This window comes from Heptranchias perlo, chromosome 20 (assembly GCF_035084215.1).
Source record: "Heptranchias perlo isolate sHepPer1 chromosome 20, sHepPer1.hap1, whole genome shotgun sequence".
NCBI lineage: Eukaryota > Metazoa > Chordata > Chondrichthyes > Hexanchiformes > Hexanchidae > Heptranchias > Heptranchias perlo.
Window position 1 is genome coordinate 13,321,974 of NC_090344.1, and position 23,760 is coordinate 13,345,733.

At 42.7% G+C, this 23,760-nt stretch overlaps 1 protein-coding gene across 1 annotated transcript in view; it reads right to left on the reverse strand.

The window, feature by feature from the left end:
• The window catches only part of LOC137335928 (uncharacterized), a 33,541-nt gene that overhangs the window by 3,373 nt on the left and 6,408 nt on the right, over positions 1-23,760 (reverse strand). Inside the window, exon 4 of the mRNA XM_068001441.1 lies at positions 19,617-19,852. Coding sequence (XP_067857542.1) covers positions 19,617-19,852 — 236 coding nt within the window. The remainder of the gene's footprint in view (positions 1-19,616; positions 19,853-23,760) is intronic.

Here is a 23,760-nt window from a genome sequence, read left to right on the forward strand (position 1 = left end):
GAAAACCCCAGTAGTGGAGTGCTTTGGGAACCATCGGTCCAAAGTCACCCTTTGAGCCTAAATATGGTACACTTACCGCATGTCTTGTCTCAAATTATTCATACATATTACACCAAAATATATTTTAAAATTTAAATCTATCAAATTTACATTTGCATGAATAAATATTGACTGCTTCACCTACTCCATAGTGCGTCTGTTCCATCGAGGTATCACTCGCACACTGAAATTTTATTTCTGCAGTTTAGTTTTGAATTCACCACCCTTCAAGCGCAGGTCATGTCCTCTGATACTATGTTTCTGGAAAGGTGCAATACCTTTTCATGGTCCACATTATCTAGTCCATTTAGAATCCTAAAACCTGGAATCAAATAAACTCTCAACCTTCTCTGTTCCAGGGAGAACATATACAATTAACATAAACGCTCCTCAGAACTGAATCCCTCCATCCGCTCACTCATTCTGGTTGCTCTCTACTGTATCCATTCATCAGCTGCAGTATCCTTTTCCTACTGTGGCGACCAGTACTGTAAACAAATTCTAATTGAGGTCGCAGTAATGATTTATGAAATGACAGGGTGACCTCACCATTTCAGCTCAACGTTGACCATTTATTGCATCCCAACAGTTATATTATTCAGTGTCACCGAGCATTTTTACGACAGCTTCAATTTATTGTCAATCAGGGCTGACAGATCGCTTTCATTTTCCATGTTTATTATTCATCGTACACTGATAGAATCACAGAATGACACAGCACAGGATGCAATTCGCCCGATCGTGCTGTGCTGTCTCTTTGAAAGAGCTATTCAATTCGTCCCATCAACGTGCTCTTTCCCCATAGCCCTGCAAAATTGTCCACTTCCAGTATTTATCCAATTCCCTTTTGAAAGTTATTATTGAATCTGCTTCTACCATTCCAGTTCATAACAAATAACTGCGGATTTTCTTTCCTCCAATCACATCTTGTTCTTTTGTCAATTACCATAAATCTCTGTCTTCTGGTTAACAACCATTCTGCCAATGCGAACAGTTTCACGTTATTTACTCGACCAAAACTCTTCATGATTTTGAACAGCTCTATCAAATCTCCCCTTAATCTTGTCTGCTCCAAGGAGAACAAGCTCAGATTTTCCAGTCTTTCCACGAAAGACGACCTCATAACTGGTACCATTCCAGTAAATCTTCTCTGCACCCTCTCCAAGGTCTAGAATATAGTGCTCAGAATTTGGAACAATGCCACAGCTGGGGCCCAACAGGTCCTTTATAAAAGTTTAGCAAAACGATCTTGCTTTAGCACTCTATGCCTCTATTTATAAAGCCAAAGATCTCGTGTGTTTTTTTAACAGCCTTCTTAAATTGTCCTGCCAATACTTGTGTAGGTACACCATTTCACCTGTCTGACTAGATCGTCCTCAAGTCTGTCACCATCTTCCTCACTGTTCACCACATTTCCGATTTTCCTGTCATCAACAAACTTAGAAATTTTCGGAACATAGCAACAGGAGTTGGCCATTCAGCCCCTCGAGCCTGCTCCGCCATTTGATTAGACCATGGATGATCTGTGATCTAACTCCATTTACCTGCCTTTGGCCCATATCCCTTAACACCTTTGGTTGCCAAAAAGCTATCTATCTCAAATTTAAATTTAACAATTGAGCTAGTATCAATTGCTGTTTGCGGAAGAGAGTACCAAACTTCTACCACACTTTGTGTGTAGAAATGTTTTCTAAACTCACTCCTGAAAGGTCTAGGTCTAATTTTAGAATGTGCCCCCTACTTCTAGAATCCCCAACCAGTGGAAATAGTTTCTCTCTATCCACCCTATCTGTTCCCCTTAATATCTTACAAACTTCGATCAGATCACCCCTTAGCCTTCTAAACTCGAGAGAATACAACCCCAATTTGTGTAATCTCTCCTCGTAACTTAACCACTGTAGTTCGGGTATCATTCTAGTAAAACTACGCTGCACTCCCTCCAAGGCCAATATGTCCTTCAGAAGGTGCGGTGCCCAGAACTGCTCACATTACTCCAGGGTTTTGTATAGCTGCAGCATAACTTCCGCTCCCTTGCCCTCCAGTCCTCTCGATATGAAGGCCAGCATTCCATTAGCCTTATTGCTTATTTTCTGCATCTGTTCATGACACTTCAATGAACAATGTACCTGAACCCCGAAGTCTCTTTGGACATCCACTGTTTTTAACGTCTCACATTTAGAAAGTACCCTGTTCTATCCTTTTTTGATCCAAAGTGGATGACCTCACATTTGCCTGCATTGAATTCCATTTGCCACAGTTTTGCCAATTCATCTAATCTATCAATATCCCTTTGTAATTTTATGTTTTCATCTATACTGCTTACAATGCCACCAATCTTTGTGTCATCAGCAAAATTAGATATGAGACTTTCTATGCCTTCATCTAAGTCGTTAATAAATATTTTGAATAATTGAGGCCCCAAGACGGATCCCTGCGGGACTCCACTAGTCACATCCTGCCAATGTGAGTACCTACCCATTATCCCTACTGTCTGTCGCCTTTTGCTCAGCCAACTTTCTCACCAAGGCTGTACTTTTCACTCGATTCAATGGGCTTCCATCTTAGCTAACATCTCTTATGTGAGACTTTATCAAATGTCTTCTGGAAGTCCATATAAATAACATCCATTGTCATTCCCCTGTCCACTACATCAGTCACCTCTTCAAAAAATTCAATCAGGTTTGTCAGGCACGACCTACCTTTCACAAATCCATGCTGGCTCTCTCTGATGAATTGAAATTTCTCGAGGTGTTCAGTCACCCTATCCTTAATTATAGACTCCAGCATTTTCCCCACAACAGATGACAGGCTAACTGGTCTATACTTCCCTGGTTTCCCTCTCTCTCCTTTTCTAAAAAGCGGAGTGACGTGCAATTTTCCAATCTAGAGGGACAGTTCCTGAATCTAGAGAACTTAGAAAGATTATAGTTAGAGCACCTTTAATGTGCTCAGCTACTTCCTTTAAAACCCTGGGATGGAAACCACCTGGTCCTGGGGATTTGTCACTCATTAGTGCTATTATTTGCTTCATTACTGTTATTTTACTGATGTTAATTTTATCGAGTCCCTGTCCCCGATTCAATATTAGTTATCTTGGGATTTCTGACGTTCTATCCTCTGTTTCGACTGTAAATACTGAGGCAAAGTTATTGTTCAACATGTCCGCCATTTCCCCATTGTCAATGACAATATCCCCACTTTCATTTTTTTATGGGCCAACACTGCTCCTGACCACCCTCTTTTTCCGAATATAACTATCAAAGTTCTTCGGATTGGTTTTGATATCCCTTGCAAGTTTCTTTTCATACTCTCTTTTGTTGCTCTTACTATCTGTTTTGTGACCCTTTGTTGATCTTTGTATCTTTCCCATTCACCATGACCTGTGCCATTTTTGCCTTTTTGTGTGTTCTTACCTTATGTCTTATACTGTCCCTTACCACTTTATTTGTCCACGGCTGTTTCTTTTTTGGCAAGTAGAGTTCTTGCCCCTCGCGGGAATACACAGATTCTGTATCACATTAAATATTTATTTAAACATTTCCCACTGATCATCAGTGGTTTTACTCATTAACAGATTTGCCCAGTTTACTGTGGACAGTCTCTGTCTCATCCCATTGAAGTCAGCCTTACGCAAGTCTGGAATCTTAGCAGCTGATTCACTTTTTTCCGGTTCAAACACTACCTTGAACTCGATCATGTTATGACCACGATTGGATAGATTTTCACGCACAGTTAAGCTGTTAACTAAATCTGGTTCATTACTTATTACTAAATCTAGTATGGCTGCCCCCTTGTTACCTCTCGGACATACTGCTGTGGAAAACTATCCCGGACACACTCAAGAAATTCACTTCCTTCTGGACAGTTGCTAGTCTGCTTTTCCCAATCTATTGAAGGTTAAAGTCCCCCATTTAGACCACTTTGGCTTTGTTACACCCTTGTCTAATCTTTGCATTTATACAATCTAGCACTTCAGAACTGCTGCCAGGGGTCCTATACACAACTCCCACTATAGTCTGAGATCCTTTCCTATTTCTCAATTCAACCCATAAGGTCTCTGTTGGCTGCTTACCTCTCGTTATATCCTCCTTTATCATTGAAGTGATTTCATCTCTAATCACTAAGGCTACTGCTTCCCCTCTTCCATTTTCCCTGTCTCTCCTGTAGACCTTATAACCCGGTATATTTAGTTCCTAATCCTGACCATCCTGCAGCCAAGCCTCAGTCATAGCTATCATGTCATACCCTCCAAATTGAATTTGAACCTGTAGTTAATTTAATTTATTCCTTATACTCCGTGCATTTGTTTATAGAACTTTTCTTTGAGCCACACACCCGAGCCTGACCTTCAGCTTTGAAGCTGGGTTAATCGCTTTATGCATTCTAGTTTTCTCTTGATCTGCAGTGCCTAAAGTGCACTTTCTTTCTGCTGCTCTACGCGTTTTGATTTCACATGTTCTTGAACAAATGTTTGTGCTATTTGTATTTCATATTTCCCCTGTGTCGTCCCCTCTCTTGCCGCTCTCAACTTTACTCCCTTCTGGCTCCCTGCTCACGTTCCCATCCCCCTGCCACTCCAGTTTAAACCTTCCCCAACTGCACTAGCAAACACCCCCGCTAGGACATCGGTTCCGTTGCTGCTCGGGTGTAATCCGTCTCGCTTGTACAGGTCCCACCTTCCCCAGAACCGGTCCCAATATCCCAGGAATCTAAATCTCTCCCTCCTCCATCATCCCTGCAGCCATGCATTCATCCGGTCTATTCTCCTGTTCCTATACTCACTAGCATGTTCCACTGGTCGTAATCCTGAGATCACTACCTTCGAGGTCCTGCTTTTTAATTTATCTCCTAACTCCTTAAATTCACTTTGCAGGATCTCATCCCTTTTTTTACCTATGTCGTTGGTACCGATATGGACCACGACTACTGGCTGTTCACCCTCCCCTTCCGGAATTCCCTGCAGCCGCTCCGTGACATCCTTGACCCTAGCACCAGGGAGGCAACATGCCATCCTGGAGTAACACTTGCGGCCGCAGAAACGCCTATCTGTTCCCCATACAGTTGATTCCACCATCACTATAGCCCTGCCACTTTTCTCTCTCCCCTCCTGTGCGGCAGAACCACCAGTGCTGCCACGAACTTGGCTCTTGCTGCTTTCCCCTGATAAGCCAGCTCTCCAAACAATATCCAAAGCGATATATCTGTTTGAGAGGGAGATGTCCCCAGGAGACTCCTGCTCTACCTGCCTAGTCCCTTTACTCTGCCTGGCGCTCACCCATTTCCCTTCTGCCTTCGTAATCTTTAACTGAGGTGTGACCACCTCACTGAACGTGTTATCCAAGATGGTCTCAGCATCACGGATGCTCCACAATGAACCCACCCCCAGCTGCAGCTCCGAAATGCGGTTCGCCAGTAGCTGCAGCTAGACACACATCCTGCAAACATGGTCGCCAGGGACACAGGAGGAGCATATCTGCATCCAAGTCCAGGTCATTAATATATATTAAAATGGGCAGTGGTCCCAACACCGACCCCTAGAGGACACTACTGAACATTTCCTCCAGTCTCACAAACAAACGTTCACCACGACTCTCTGCTTTCTGTCCATTTGACAATTTCTTTTCAATGTAGCGACTGGCCCTTTAATCCTATAGGCTTCAATTTTGCTAACAAGTCTATTATGTGGTACATTATCAAACGCCTTTTGAAAGTTTATATACACAACATGAACTCCACTGCCCTCACCAACTCTCCGTTAGATCATCAACTAACTCATTCAAGTTAGTCAAACACGAATTGCCTTTAACTTATCCGTGCTGGCTTACATTTATTAACCAATGTTTTCCAAGAGCAAATTAATTTTGTGCCTGATAAATGTCTCTAAAATTTTCCTCACCACTGACGTTCGGCGGACTGGCCTGTAGTTGCCAGGTTTGACCCTCCCCTTTTTTGAATAGGGGTGTAACATTTGGATTCCTCCCGCCCTCTGGCACCACTCCCATATCAACTGAGGATTGAAAGCCGTGGCCAGGTCCTCCGCAATTTCCACCCTTACTTCCAACCAATTCGGACCGGGTGACTTTTCTACTTTGAGCACTGACAACCTTTTAGTATCTCCTCTTTATCTTTCTCTATCCTATTAAATTTCGCTACTCCCTCCTCCTTTACTGCTAAATTAGCAGCATCCTCTTCTCTAGAAAAGACAGAAGAAAATTTATCATTCACTACCTAAACCACGTTCCCTGCCTGCAAAGAAGATTTCCTTATTGGTCCCTAGTCACCCCACCCCCTTCCTTTGATCGCCCTTTTACAATTTATATATTTATAAAAGACTTTCACTTTTATGTAACCCATTAATCTAATCTCATCAATTATCTTTGCCCCTCCAATTTCCTTTTTGAGATCTCCTCTGTACTTTCTGGATTCAGATTGATTCTCTACTGAATTGTGAACCGGACTTTTACAATAAGAATCCTTTATCAGTTTCATTTCAATCTCTGTATTTTTAGTCAATCAGCGAGCTCTAGCTTTGGATGTCTTTCCTTTCCCCCTCTTTGGAAAGTGTCTACGCTGTCACCAAACTATCTCCTCTTTGAAGGCCTCCCATTGCTCAGTTACTACTTTACCTGCAATCTTTGATTCCAATTCACCTGGGCCAGGTCCATTTTCAACTCACTGAAATTAGCCAGTTAAGTATTTTCACATTTGATTGTTCCTGATCCTTTTCCATAAACACGCTAAACCTAATGAGATTGAGCTCGGAAATTGCTCTGAGCGGCGAACGAATGTCGCCCACCGTTGCGAAGTAACTGACTCACACATAAAATTTCTGCGGTCTGGAAAGCGACAACTTTTTTCAATTGAGTGCTGCAAGAAGTGCAGCGTCATTTCCTGGGCTTCTCTGAGAGGAGGAAATGGTTACCATGTCCCCTCCACCAATCATTGCAGCGTCATTTCCTGGGCTTCTCTGAGCGGTGAGAGCAGGAAATGATCATCGTGTCCCCTCCACCAATCAGCTTGAAGCAAGCCTCTGTGGAACCAGGAACTGAAATTCATTCACAAACCGCCCAGAATAAGATCCAGGTAATGCTTGATAGGAAAATAAGAATATCATAAATAATAGCAGGCGTAGTCGATAAGGCCCCTCGAGCCCGCTCTGAAATTCAATCAGATCACGGCTAATCTTCGACTTCAACTCCACTTTCCAGCCCAATCCCCATATCCCTTGATTGATTCTACTAGACTCCAATAATCTATCCATCTCAGCCTTGAATATATTCAATGTCTCAGCACCCACAGTACATTGGGGTAGAGAATTCCAAAGATTCACAACACTGCGTGAAGAAATTCCTCCTCATCTCAGTCTTAAATGGCCGACCCATAACCCTGAGATTATGCCCCCTCGTTCCAGGATCTCTAGCCAGGGGAAACAATCTCTCAAGCTCACTCGTAATCTTATATGTTTCAATGATATCACCTCTCATTCTTCTCAACTCCAGAGAGTTTAAACCCATTCTATTCAACCTTTATTCATAGTACAACCCCCTCATATCTGGAATTAATCTCGTAAACCTTCATTGCACCGCCTCCATGGTAAGAATATAATTCCTTAGATGAGGAGACCAAAACTGTACGCTGTACTCCAGTTGAGGTCTCAATAAAGCCCTGTACAACTGTAGGAAGACTTCCTTACTCTTTTACTTCCCCTGGCAATACCGGCCAAAATGACATTTGCTTTCCTAATTGCTTACTGCATCTGCATACTAACTTTTTGTGTTTCTTGTATGAGGACACCCATGTCTTTCTCAACACCAACATATAATAGTTCCTCACCATTTAAAAAAATATTTTGTTTTTCCATTCGAACTACCAATATGAATAAACACATTTCCCCACATTCTACTCCATTTGTCACCTTCTTGCCCACACACTTAACCAGCCTATATCCCTTTGCAGACTCGTTGTGTCCTTCTCACAGTTTACTTTCCACCTTGTTTTGTATCGTCAGCAAACTTGGATATATTACACTCAGTCCCATCATCTAAGTCATTTATATAAACCATAATTAGTTGAGGCCCATGCACCAATCCTTGCGGCACCCATTACTTACAGCCTGCCAACCTGAGAATGATAAATTTATCCCTACATTCCGTTTTCTGTCCTTTAACCAATCGTCCATCCATGCCTCTACATACCTCTATATTACCCCAACCCCATAAGCCCTAAACTTGTGTAACAACCTTTTATTTGTCACCTTATCGAATGCCTTTTGAAAACCCAAATATACTACGTCCAATGTTTGCCCTTTATCTACAGTGCTGGTTACATCTTCAAAAGTCTATAATAAATTTGTTCAGTACGATTTCCCCTCCAAAAAACCATGTTGACTCTGCGTAATCATATTTTGATATTCTAAGTGCCCTGTTACCACTTCCTTAATAATGGATTCCGGCATTTTCCCGACAACCGATGTCAGGCTAACTGGCCTGAAGTTGCCTGTTTTCTCTCACCCTCCGTTCTTGAATAGCGGGGTTACATTTGCTAACTTCCGGTCCACTGGGACCGTTCCAGAATCTGGAGAATTTTGGAAGGTCATAACCAAAGCATCCACTATCTCTGCAGCCACCTCTTTTCCAACCCGAGGATGTAGACAATCAGGTCCGAGCGATTTGTCGACTTTTAGTCTGGTTCGTTTGAGCAGTACTTTTTCTCTACTGATATTAATTGTTTTAAGTTCCTCACTCTCATTTAACCTTTGGTTCCACACCATTTTTGGCATGTTTGTTGTGTCTTGTACCGTGAAGACAGGCACATAATATTTGTTGAACGCATCCACCATTTCTTCATTCCCCATTATAATTTATCTTGTCTCAGCCTCGAAGGGACCAGCGTTTATTTTTGCTACTCTCTTCCGTTTTACATACTTGCAGCAGCTCTTACAATCCGTTTATATATTTCTTGCCAGCTTACTTTCATATTCTATTTTCTCCCTTTTTATCAATTTTTGGACGTCCTTTGTTGGTTTCTAATACTTTCCCAATCCCCAGGCTTATTACTCTTCTTGACAATATTACAGGCTTCTTATTTCAATCTATTACTCTCCTTAACTTCTTCAGTTCGTCACGGATGGATCACTTTTCCCGTGTAGTTTTCAATTTTTCAATGGAATGTACATTTTTTGAGAATATTGAAATATTTATTTAAAAGTTTGCCGTTGCTTTACAACTGTTAAACCCTTTAATTTAATTTCCCAATCTAGCTTTGACAAATCGCCCATCATACCTATGGAATTGGCTTTCTTTAAGTTTAAGACTTTAGTTTCTGACATGAGTACGTTACTATCCAACTCAATGTGAAATTCTATCCTATTATGATCACTCTTACCAAGAGGTTATTTTACTGTGAGATTACTAATTAAACCTATCTCATTAAATAATACAGGATCTATGATAGCATGTTCTCTGATTTGTTCCATGATGTATTGCACTAGGAAACCTTCTCGAATACATCTCATGAATTCGTCTTCCAAACTGCATTTGCCAATTTGATTTGCCCAGTCGATATGCAGATTAAAGTCCCCCATGATGACTGCATTTCCTTTGTTACAAAATCCCATTATTTCATGAGTACTAGTCTGTCCAACTGTATATCTTCTATGAGGGGGCCTATAAACTACTCCCACCAGTGTTTACTGCCCTTGTTATTTCTTATTTTCACCCATATTGATTCCACTTCTTGACCTTCCGAGCAAGATCCTTTCTCACTGCTGTCCTTAAGTCATCCTTTATTATTAGGGCTGCACCCCCTCCTTTTCTATTCTGCCTGTCTTTTCCAAATGGCACACTGCCTGGAATATTTAGTTCCGAACCTTGGTCATTTTGCAACCATGTCTCTGTAATGGCTCTTAGTTCAAAGTCATTTATCTCTATTTGTGCAATTAATTCATCTATCTTGTTACGAATGATGTGGAGATGCCGGTGATGGACTGGGGTTGACAAAAGTAAGGGATCTTACAACACCAAGTTAGAGTCCAACTGTTTTATTTGAAAATCACAAGCTTTCGGAGGCTTTCTCCTTCGTCAGGTGAGCAAGTGTGGGATTCCATGGAAGGTTACCGCATTGATAGTCAGAGAACAATACCTGGTGATTACAGATAATCTTTCCGACTGCCCGTTGTCAAGGCAATCAAAGTGTTCAGACAGAGTGATGTTACCTACAGGACCACCGAATAAACAAACGGCCATAACAAAAGACAGACACAGAGAGAGAGAGAAACATCCGAAAGGAAGGGAAAGACAGAGAATGACCCGTTGTGTTAAAAACAGATAACTTTTTTTTCGCTGGTGGGGTTATGTGTAGCGTGACATGAACCCAAGATCCCGGTTGAGGCCGTCCTCATGGGTGCGGAACTTGGCTATCAATTTCTGTTCGAGGATTTTGCGTTGTCATGTGTCTCGAAGGCCGCCTTGGAGAACGCTTACCCGAAGATCGGTGGCTGAATGTCCTTGACTGCTGAAGTGTTCCCCGACTGGGAGGGAACCCTCCTGTCTGGCGATTGTTGCACGGTGTCCGTTCATCCGTTGTCGCAGTGTCTGCATGGTCTCGCCAATGTGCAATGCTCCGGGGAATCCTTTCCTGCAACGTATGAGGAAGAAAACGTTGGCCGAGTCACAGGAGTATGAACCGTGCACCTGGTGGGTGGTGTCCTCTCGTTTGATGGTGGTGTCTTTGTCGATGATCTGGCATGTCTTGCAGAGGTTACCGTGGCAGGGTTGTGTGGTGTCGTGGATGCTGTTCTCCTGAAAGCTGGGTAATTTGCTGCGAACGATGGTCTGTTTGAGGAACACCTCGCTAAGGCCATCCCCACACCTCCACTACTCGCCTTCAAACAGCCACCCAACCTCAAACAGACCATCGTTCGCAGCAAATTACCCAGCTTTCAGGAGAACAGCGTCCACGACATCACACAACCCTGCCACGGCAACCTCTGCAAGACATGCCAGATCATCGACACAGATACCACCATCACACAAGAGGACACCACCCACCAGGTACATGGTTCATGCTCCTGTGACTCGGCCAACGTTGTCCACCTTATACGTTGCAGGAAAGAATGCCCCAGAGCATGGGACATTGGCGAGACCATGCAGACACTGCGACAACGGATGAACGGACACCGCGCAACAATCGCCAGACAGGAGGGTTCCCTCCCAGTCGGGGAACACTTCAGCAGTCAAGGACATTCAGCCACTGATCTTCGGGTAAGCGTACTCCAAGGCGGCCTTCGAGGCACACGACAACGCAAAATCGTCGAGCAGAAATTGATAGCCAAGTTCCGCACGCATGAGGACGGCCTCAACCGGGATCTTGGGTTCATGTCACGCTACATTTAACCCCACCAGCGAAAAAACGTTATCTGTTTTTAACACACCGGGTCATTCTCTGTCTTTCTCTTCCTTTCGGATGTTTCTCTCTCTCACTCTCTGTCTTTTGTTATGGCTGTTTGTTTATTCGGTGGTCCTGTAGGTAACATCACTCTGTCTGAACACTTTGATTGCCTTGAAATCGGGCAATTGGAAAGATTATCTTTAATCACCAGGTATTGTTCTCTGACTATAAATGCGGTAACCTTCCATGGAATCCCACACTTGCTCACCTGACGAAGGAGAAAGCCTCCGAAAGCTTGTGATTTTCAAATAAATCTGTTGGACTATAACCTGGTGTTGTAAGATTCTTTACATTTGTTACGAATGCTTCGTACATTCAGACAAAGAGCCTTTACATTTGACTTTTTACCATTTTTCCTGCTTTTACCTTACTTGTTGTTGCACTATGATTGGTAAATTCTCTGTACCTTCCTGCCACACTTTGCTTATCTTTACCCAAGACACTGCACTGTTCTATTGTCTTAACTTTTCTCATTAGATTTGTAAATTTCCCCTCACCTGACTCCTCCCACAACCCCCTAATTTTAGTTCAAAGCTCTGTCCACAGCCCGAGTTATTCAATTGACCAGAACGCTGGTTCCAGCCTGGTTCAAGTGGAGCAATACAATTTGCACGTGGCTCAGGACGTAATCGAGAGATTATTACTTTTGAGGTTCTGCTTATTAATTTAGGCCCTAGCTCAACAAACTTTCTCACCGGAACCTCATTCTTAGTTCTACCTATATCGTTGGTTCGTACGTGGACCACGACAATTAGATCCTTGCCCTCAGCTCCAAATTATTTTCCAGCCCTGAGGAGATGTCCTTAACCCTGGCACTGGGCAAGCAACAAAGTCTTCAGGAATCTCGATCACGGCCACTGAGAACAGATCTATCCCTCTGACTATGCTATCCCCTACGACCATCGCATTCCTTTTTACTGCTCCCCACCGCTTGATTGGTCTCCTCTACCACAGTGCTGTCGTCAGTTTGCCCATCCTCCATGTCGTCCTTGCTCCCTGTCCAGGTGACTCTCCCCCTCCCTGATGCATTGCAATGTCTGCAGCTCAGACTCCAGCTCAATAACTCTGAGCCGAATTTCCTCGAGTTACTGCAGATGTGGTTGCCGGGGATCTCGCTGGTTTCCAGCAACTCCCACATGCTGCTTTTATGACACATCACCTGCTCTGCCATCGCTTGGCGAACAAACATTTCTTTATATATTTTATTTAATTTTAGTCGCTCGTTTTTTTTTAGTTATATTAACGAATTAAATTATCCAGTTACATTTATTGATTTGAGTTCTAAGTTAACCCTCCGCCCTATCAGAGTGAAAAAAAAACTCACCATTCAATTTCAACTCTTTGAATTTCGACTGTGGTCAGTTGACTCCAACTCGATCTGCCGGCCGCTGCTTTATCGCCTCCCGCTCTCGCTCCACTCTCGGGCTTTATCGCCTCCGACTCTTGCTCTACTGTCGGGCTTTCACCCGCCGCTGCTTTATCGCCACCCGCTCACGCTCTCTTGATAACCTCTCATTTTTTCTAAATTCCAGAGAATACAGGCCCATTCCACTCAATCTCTCCTCATCAGGCAACCCCCTCGACCCAGGAATTAACCGAATGAACCTTTATTGCACCTCCTCTAGGGCAAGTATATCCTTCCTTAGTTCAGGAGACCAAAATTGTACACGGTATTCCAGGTGAGGTCTCACCAGAGCTCTATCGAATTGCAGCAAGACCTCCTTACTCTTATATTCCAACCAACTTACAATAAAGGCTATCATACCAATTGCCTTCATAATTGATCTTTGAACTTGCATGTTAACTTGCTGTGATTCATGTACAAGGACACCGAAATCCCTCTGGATACCAACAATTCTTTGTCTCACACCTTTTAAAAAATATTCTGCTTTTCTATTCTTCCTCCCGAAGTGGATAATTTCACATTTCCCCACAATATACTCCATCTGCCATCTACGCGCCCACTCTCTTAACTTATCTATATTCGTTTGCAGACTCATTGCGTCCTCCTCACAGCTTACTTTCCCAACCAGCTATGTAACGCTAGACCTGAATCGAATCCCAAGTATCCGTTCCAACGCTTACTTTTTATATCTTTTCCTTACCCCTCCTACCTCACAATCTACAGTTTCTGCATTACGAAATACAAATCCACATACGCAGAATGTCAATGAGCTTCTCTCTTATCAATATCTTCAGATCTTTTTCCACGAACCGGTACAATTCCCCAACTTTATCTTGACGATAGTTTCACTCTTGTTGCTATTCTCCCAAGTGAAACCTCTAATTATCAATCTGCACCATTCCATCCCAATCTCCAGCTTTCTGAAAAGGATGATCGAATCGCAGATTTATACTGTCTGCTGAACTAACTTGTTATCAACTGAATAAAGTTCTCTGGAATATTAACATCTTTACTGGTGACTAAACTGATCAGTGCTTTAGGTTTTGACTCAATAGTTCATTGGCCACTGCATCGAAACTGACCAATAGCAGTATAACATTAGTGGACTGAGGGCAGTCTGATTAACACTTTCCTGCTTAAAAGTTTGACAGTGCCCAAATTAGAAACTTGGAAATGCAGTAAATCTTGAGTAGGATGATAGCAGATTGCAGGAGGACATAGACAGACTGAAGAATTGGGCAGACACATGACAGATGAAACTTAATGCAGGGAAGTCCGAATTGGTACATTTTGGAAGGAAGGACGAGGAGAAGAAATATAAACTAAATGGTACATTCTCAAATGTGGTGCAGGAGGAGAAAGAACTAGGGATGTGGGCGTCGCTGGCGAGGCCAGCGTTTAATACCCATCCCGAATTGCCCTTGAGAAGGTGGTGGTGAGCCGCCTTCTTGAACCGTTGCAGTCTATGTGGTGAAGGTTCTCCCACAGTGCTGCTGAAAAGGAGTTCCAGGATTTTGACCCAGCAACGATGAAGGAACATCAATATATTTCCAAGTCGGCATGGTGTGTGACTTGGAGGGGAACGTGCAGGTGGTGTTGTTCCCATGTGCCTGCTGCACTTGTCATTCTAGGTGGTAGAGGTCGCGGGTTTGGGAGCCGTTGTCGAAGATGCCTTGGCGAGTTGCTGCAGTGCATCCTGTGGATGGTACATACAGCAGCCACCGTGTGCCGGTGGTGAAGGGAGTCAATGTTCCGAGCGGTGGATGGGTTTCCACTCAAGCGGGCTGCTTTCTCCTGGATGGAGTCGAGCTTCTTGAGTGTTGTTGGAGCTGTACTCATCCAGGCAAGTGGAGAGTATTCCATTCCACTCCTGACGTGTGCCTTGTAGTCAACGGGAAATTGAGGAGCAAATATGTAAGAAGATTACAGACAGCTGCAAGAAAAATAGGGTGGTAATAGTAGGGGACTTTAACTTTCCCAACATTGACTGTGACAGCAATAGCATTAGCGGCTTGGATGGAGAGAAATTTGTTGAGTGTATTCACGAGGAATTTTTAATTCAGTATGTGGTTGGCCCGACTAGAGAGGGGGCAAAACTTGACGTCCTCTTGGGAAGTAAGGAAGGGCAGGTGACAGAAGTGTTAGTGAGGGATCACTTTGGCACCAGTGATCATAATTCCATTAGTTTTAAGATAGCTATGGAGAATGATAGGTCTGGCCCAAAAGTTAAATTCTAAATTGGGGAAAGGCCAATTTTGATGGTGTTAGACAGGAACTTTCAGAAGTTGATTGGGAGAGTCTGTTGGCAGGCAAAGGGACGTCTGGTAAGTGGGAGGCTTTCAAAAGTGTGTTAACCAGGGTTCAGGGTAAGCACATTCCTTATAAAGTGAAGGGCAAGGCTGGTAGAAGTAGGGACCTTGGATGACTCGGGAGATTGAGGCCCTAGTCAAAAAGAAGAAGGAGGCATATGACATGCATAGGCAGCTGGGATCAAGTGGATCCGTTAAAGAGTATAGAGATTGCCGTAGTAGAGTTAAGAGAGAAATCAGGAGGGCAATAAGGGGACATGCGATTGCTTTGGCAGATAAGGCAAAGGGGAATTCAAAGAGCTTCTACAAATACATAAAGGGCAAAAGATTAACGAGGGAGAGAGTAGGGCCTCTTAAGGATCAACAAGGTCATCTATGTGCGGAACCACAAGAGATGAGTGAGATCCAAAATGAATATTTCACATCGGTATTTACGGTTGAGAAAGGCATGGATGTTAGGGAACTTGGGGAAATAAATAGTGATGTCTTGAGGAGTGTACATATTACAGAGAGGGAGGTGCTGGAAGTCTTAACGCGCATCAAGGTAGATAAATCTACGGGACCTGATGAAATGTATCCCAGGACGTTATGGGAGGATCGGGAGGAAATTGCGGGTTCTCTAGCAGAGATATTTGAATCATGTACAGCTACAGGTGAGGTGCCTGAAGATTGGAGGGTAGCAAATGTTGTGCCTTTGTTTAAGAAGGGCGGCAGGGAAAAACCTGGGAACTACAGACCGGTGAGCCTGACATCTGTAGTGGGTAAGTTGTTAGAGGGTATTATGAGAGACAGGATCCGCAGGCATTTGGAGAGGCAGGGACTGATTAGCAACAGTCAGCATGGTTTCGTGAGAGGAACATCATGTCTCACGAATTTGATTGAGTTTTTTGAAGGGGTAACCAAGAAGATAGATGAGGGCTGTGCAGTAGACGTGGTCTACACGGACTTTAGCAAAGCCTTTGACAAGGTACCGCATGGTAGGTTGTTACATAAGGTTAAATCTCACGGGATCCAAGATGAGGTAGCCAATTGGATACAAAATTGGATTAACGACAGAAGACAGAGGGTGGTTGCAGAGGGTTGTTTTTCAAACTGGAGGCCTGTGACCAGCGGTGTGCCTCAGGGATCGGTGCTGGATCCGCTGTTATTTGTTATTTATATTAATGATTTGGATGAGAATTTAGGAGGCATGGTTGGTAAGTTTGCAGATGACACCAAGATTGGTGGCATTGTGGACAGTGAAGAAGGTTATCTAGGATTGCAACGGGATCTTGATAAATTGGGCCAGTGGGCCGATGAATGGCAGATGGAGTTTAATTTAGATAAATGTTAGGTGATGCATTTTGGTCGATCGAATCGTGCCAGGACCTACTCCGTTAATGGTAGGGCGTTAGGGAGAGTTATAGAACAAAGAGATCTGGGAGTACAGGTTCATAGCTCATTGAAAGTGGAGTCACAGGTGGATAGGATGGTGAAGAAGGCATTCAGCATGCTTGGTTTCATTGGTCAGAACATTGAATACAGGAGTTGGGATGTCTTGTTGAAGTTGTACAAGACATTAGTAAGGCCACACTTGGAATACTGTGTACAGTTCTGGTCACCCTATTATAGAAAGGATATTATTAAACTAGAAAGAGTGCAGAAAAGATTTAATAGGATGCTACCGGGACTTGATGGTTTGACTTATAGGGAGAGGTTGGATAGACTGAGACTTTTCTCCCAGGAGAGTAGGAGGTTAAGGGGTGATCTTATAGAAGTCTATAAAATAATGAGGGGCATAGATAAGGCAGATAGTCAAAATCTTTTCCCAAAGGTAGGGGAGTCTATAACGAGGGGGCATAGATTTAAGGTGAGAGGGGAGAGATACGAAAGGGTCCAGAGGGGCAATGTTTTCACTCAAAGGGTGGTGAGTGTCTGGAACGAGCTGCCAGAGGCAGTAGTAGACGCGCGTACAATTTTGTCTTTTAAAAAGCATTTGGACAGTTCCATGGGTAAGATGGGTATAGAGGGATATGGGACTAACTTAGTGGTATAAACTGGGCGACATGGACATGTTGGGCCGAAGGGCCTGTTTCCATGTGGTAAACTTCTATGGTTCTATGATTCTATAATATACAGGTTTGCTGAAAATGAGATGGGATGAAATGAGCAGGTCCAACGAGCCGGTCTGTGACACTACACGGTGTCCAAAAAGTTGTCGCTTGCACGTACAGTGAAGTGGACGGCAGTTTTCGCTATTAACCCGGTAACAATGATGATAAGAAAAAATGTGGCCGAGAAATACTCGATTTCAGAGCGGTGACACTGGGCGAGAAGGTGGATTTGGAACTCCTGTGCGGCTGCGCTGCGCATTGTCCAGATTTGCTTGGAGCGATATTCCCTTCAATTCTTCACTTACAGGGACAGTTTGATTCTAAGTTTCTTTTTCCCGGTGCTTGCTGAGATTTCAAAAATAAAGGCGACCCGTGCTTACCCCAAACTCGTCAATTACACGCTGACAGATACAAGGCCGTCACACTCTTCACTTCGGTGAGATGAAAGTCGGGAGCGATTGCACGTCGATTGCAATGGCGAACAAAACTCATTCAATTAAAGGGCAGGTCACTGAGGTGCCTTTAACGTCCTGATTGTTTGCACTGAACTTCTTCCGAAAGCGTTTGAGATTCAAGTGGAGTGATTTGGAGACTTCTTCTCCCTCTTTGCAAACGTTTCATCCGCAGCACAAGATTAAAATTCGAGGTCAGAATGAAACGATTGGCTGACATTTGAGAATCAGAGAAGCAGATTTAAGAGCAAGGTTCTGGTATTGAGAAAAATCAGATGAAACATTCATTCCGGAACGATCCAGAATCCTATCAGCTCCGAAAGCAACGGTTACCCTCTATTTTGAATACGCAGCCTTCTGGTGGCGCAATAAGTCATGTTGATAGAAGCAGGAAATTGAAAAGTGAGAATTGATAGATTAAGTGTGTCGGCAAAACTGCGCCAAATAGAGTTCAATATGGGGAGAGCGAGATCATCCACTTTCAATCTAAGAAAGATAAATCAGAGTATTTTCTAAATGGTGAGAAACTCGGAACTTTGGAGGAGCAGAGAGATTAGGGGTCCAAGTACAGAAATCGCTGCAGGTACAAAAATTAAGTAAACAGCCTAATGTGCCGCTGGTACGGCCGGTTAACTCATTTGCAAACAGTATACTGTAATATCATGATCAGGGATTCGATTCTTGTAATGTACTTTATTTATTTCGGGTTTTTGTAATTTTTAACTTCGAACCTTTACAAATAAAATCCATGGACAAATTCACGGGTAGTTTTTTTGAATAACATCCATTGTAACTTTGCCCCTGGGCCGGAGAAGCACGTCTTTCTTTTTATTTGTCTTTCTCCAGTTTGCAGATAAAAGTTGAACTCGCGGCCTGTTCCCATTAATGATCATCAGCAGCAACAGACAGACAGAGCGGGTCTGACCGCCCAGAAATGTGGAAAAGGCATCAGTTTAGTACAAATCAAATCGTCACCCGGCACCGAGAGAGACAAAACCAAGAGAAAAAGGCTGAAGGTAACAGATAAATAATAGCCAAATACAAACGATATAAATATTTCCCATCCTTGATGTCTCTCTATTCCATCCCCAATCCTTCTGTGGCGGGTATGAAATTTCACTATAAATAAATGCGAGAATCGAAGCAAGGAAGAAGAAACTAAACAAGCAAAAACTGCCGAAACGAGGGATTGAACCAAGGACTTTTACATCTTTACTCTAACGCTCTCCCAACTGAGCTATTTCAACCCCATGATAAAGTTTCCCTTTATGTCATTGTCCTAGAAGAAAATATAACCGCAGGAGGAATTGCCCCTCCTGTTCATTCCGCAATTCACAGAAAAACATCGCATTCATATATACACACCCACATTTCATATATAAACATCACATTCATATATAAACACCCACAGTTCATATATAAACATCACATTCATATATACACACCCACAGTTCATATATAAACATCACACTCATATATACACACCCATATTTCATATATAAACATCACATTCATATATACACACCCACAGTTCATATATAAACATCACATTCATATATACACACCCACAGTTCAGAAAAAAACATCACATTCATATATACACACCCATAGTTCATATATAAACATCACACTCATATATACACACCCACATTTCATATATAAACATCACATTCATATATACACATCCACAGTTCATATATAAACATCACACTCATATAAACACATCCACAGTTCATATGTCAACATCATACTCATATCTACACTCCCACACTTTATAAAACAACATCGCACTCTTACAACACACCGACTTAATATCTACCCAAAGTCCTGTTTATCGTTCTCACTAAAGTCTGAACACGGAAAGTTTTACTGTTTTCCAGAAACTGTCCGTCCTGGTTTGTCTTTTCATCGTTGAATTTGCTGAAGTCCGGCAAAGGTAGCGCAATATCGATCCTGGTGGTGAATACTGCTTCGACGGATGTGTCGGTGTCCAGAATCTGGAGGGGTTTGGAAAGTTCTTGTGTCACACGAAGTGTCTGAAAGGCCCAGATACACATGAAGGTCATCAGCGCGGTGCCGACACCTCGTGTTGCAATGTTAGCGAGCCTGACATCAACTTAAAAGGCGGCTTTTTGGAAACTCGTTGTGGTCACAGTTTCCTTTTGTACAAAACTGAACCTAAATCATTCAAAATGAAATGTGTTCTTTGCTGCTTCACAATAAACAATATGTTGTTATAAAGTTTCGCTCATTGGTTCCCGAGTGTCAGAGGGAGAATTGTCTTAAATCCCTCATTTATTTCATTGTTCATTCAGAATCAGCCAACGGATTGACACAGAGAGATAAACACAGCGAGAGATACAGAGTATCGGTAAACACAGTGAGAGATACAGGGTATCGGTAAACACAGTGAGAGATACAGGGTATCGGTAAACACAGCGAGAGATACAGAGTATCGGTAAACACAGTGAGAGATACAGAGTATCGGTAAACACAGCGAGAGATACAGATCATCGGTAAACACAGCGAGAGACACAGAGTATCGGTAAACACAGCGAGAGATACAGAGTATCGGTCAACACAGCGAGAGATACAGATCATCGGTAAACACAGCGAGAGATACAGATCATCGGTAAACACAGCGAGAGATACAGAGTATCGGTCAACACAGCGAGAGATACAGAGTTTCGGTAAACACAGCGAGAGATACAGATCATCGGTAAACACAGCGAGAGACACAGAGTATCGGTAAACACAGCGAGAGATACAGGGTATCGGTAAACACAGCGAGAGATACAGAGTATCGGTAAACACAGCGAGAGACACAGAGTATCGGTAAACACAGCGAGAGATACAGGGTATCGGTAAACACAGCGAGAGATACAGAGTATCGGTAAACACAGCGAGAGATACAGATCATCGGTAAACACAGCGAGAGACACAGAGTATCGGTAAACACAGCGAGAGATACAGAGTATCGGTCAACACAGCGAGAGATACAGAGTATCGGTCAACACAGCGAGAGATACAGATCATCGGTAAACACAGCGAGAGATACAGAGTATCGGTCAACACAGCGAGAGATACAGAGTTTCGGTAAACACAGCGAGAGATACAGATCATCGGTAAACACAGCGAGAGACACAGAGTATCGGTAAACACAGCGAGAGATACAGGGTATCGGTAAACACAGCGAGAGATACAGAGTATCGGTCAACACAGCGAGAGATACAGATCATCGGTAAACGCAGCGAGAGACATCGATAGTAATAGTGAACACAGCAAGAGATACAGAGTATCGGTAAACACAGCGAGAGATACAGAGTATCGGTAAACACAGCGAGAGATACAGAGTATCGGTCAACACAGCGAGAGATACAGATCATCGGTAAACGCAGCGAGAGACATCGATAGTAATAGTGAACACAGCAAGAGATACAGAGTGTCGGTAAACACAGCGAGAGATACAGCGTATCGGTAAACACAGTAAAATGGACAAGAGAAATAGAAAAATACAAACTGCCTCAAACGCTAACAGACAGTGACAGGTAGATATCAGGAAGAGGAGGTGGGGTCGTTGCAGCTTAATTTATCTCCTTATTTTGCAAAAGCTGAGCAAATTGCCTTTTTCGTGACAAGGTGTCCCGGTTCGATTCCCAGTGGAGCCTTTTTATTCTATTTGATATTTAGCTCATTTGTGAATTAAACAACAAAATAACACAGGGCGGTATTTGTATTAATTCCGGAGCCAACAAGGAAAGGACTGCTGAACTGTAACGCGGAAGTGCTCGTTCTTTGTACAGCCAGAGCTTTCATTGAAGCAGCAAGCACTTTGAGCTTGACAAATCATAATATCGTTAGAGCAATAAAGGAGGTCATTCGGCCCATCGAGTCATTGATCGATTACATTTTCGACTGCCAATCTTTGATTCCAATTTACACTGGCCAGGTACGTTCTCAACCCACTAAAATTGGTCCTTCTCCTGTTAAGTACTTTACTCGAGATATCTCCTTCTCCTTTTTCATAACTCATCTAAATCTTATGATACTATGATCACCGTTCTCTAAATATGACACTGACACTTGCTCCACGTGACCCAGCTCATTCTTCAGAACCAGATCCACCAATGCCTCCTTCCTCGTATCATTATGTGTTAATCTTAACACCTGTGACGTATTTGTATATTTGTTATATTTAATGTAAGTTATTTGATCTGCGAATGTGTCCAAAACACGTTTTGTGGATACTGCTCTCGAGGGCTTATTTTACAAACTTCTTGACCTGGAACCAGCAAACAATCTCCATTAAAGGTTGTAAAGTGAAACTGGTTTCAGAGCAGTTTTCGGCGTTCAGCTTTTGTCCGCAATGTGCAATTAGTAGAAACTCATTTAAAGCACATCTCAGTATCAATGAGAATGTCAGGCACAGGACAGTTGCGATGGAACCGTCTCTTATAATAATTACAAAGTGTAATAGATTACTAAGTGAAAAAGCCAATCCAATCTCTCAGTCTCTCTCTCTGTCACTATCTCTGTGAGTAAAGGTAAACCAGCAGAAGAAGCTAAAACAAAGAACCGAGCAGTTTTGTTTGTTTCCTTTTCCTTCGGACGAGTACAGTTGAAGAGAATGATTTCTGTTTACTGCTGAGCAAATAACTGGAATGATCAGTGTATCTGGTTCCCATGGTACCCAGTGAAACATCCACGTTTATATCTCACATTTACACTGATACCTTCCTTCCTTACTAATTATAGGAAACTTTTGGTAAGGTTCAATCATACTTCAGAACTCCAGAAGCGCAAAGGAAGGTGATCATCTCATGGTGACGTCACCCACGGGCGAGAGAGGTTTGCAGGTTTACCTGGAGCTGTAAATGTATAAACTCCTGCCACTGTAAAATCTCCCTTCACCAACAGCAATTCAATTCTAACTGATCTGAGACTTTGGTCATTGATGGTGATTATACTTTGTGGAGTTAAAGCAGCAGCAAAATCCGTTGTGTCTTGTATGCATAGCAGTTCAGTCAATATAAAACATTGTCATCCGACCTACCATGAGCAATGCCACAGAGGGTATGTGAGGTTACGGACAGTCCTGCCTCCTGCAGTTGGTCTCTCGGTCACACATCCGGCATCACCTCTCGGCCCCACACTTCAGAGTCACGCCTAAATATAAACACATTTCTGCTTCAGACTTTTACATGGAGATCAACAGTTCACAAGTCAAGATGGAGAGAGCAAACAAATCAAATATTTAAGAACGTTAACGGATAGAAAATTCATCATAAATGACTGAGGAAAAAATGAAGCAAACGGATCAAGATGAACAATTCGCAAAAGGTAACAATTAAAGAAAGGAGAAGGGGAACCGATCAAATCGCTCCAAATAGTTTTTGAAAAATCCTTTCGGTTTTCATCTTAGTTTCTCCATTAAGTTGGGGACGGACATCGAGAAATATTTCTCGTAACATCATAAAGACAATTAGAATAAACATTTCACAAAGTCGGCCTTAATCTTACTTATACGATAGCATGTTATGTGATTGTAAAATCTGCAATTGTTTTACCATTCTTCAAGTTTCGAGGGATGCTCTGAATATATGTTCTTCATTGAAACGTAAGTGGATTAATAAAATAAAATGAGGAAATTTGTTTATGAACATGAAGAGCTGCTTTTCCATCTTACATATCGCAATATATTTATTTACACAACTGTCGTTTGTGAAATGATGGAATATATTTATTTCTATATCTGTACGGGTAAGGAAATCCCCACTGGATCATTTCCAGGAACCAGTCAATTCCTTAAATTAGTTTGTGAAACCCAAAATACCCGTTGGGAATTGCTGATCGAAAATTTGAATGGAAATCGAGACCATCACAAAGCATTGGAACAAATATACCCACTGAGGTTTCAGAGTTGTTACTGATTTATTTCTATCACTGAGTAACCTATTTTAAACAGGGTGAAGGTACAAATCTAATGATAAGGGTCTGGGTTGGAGAAGGAACAG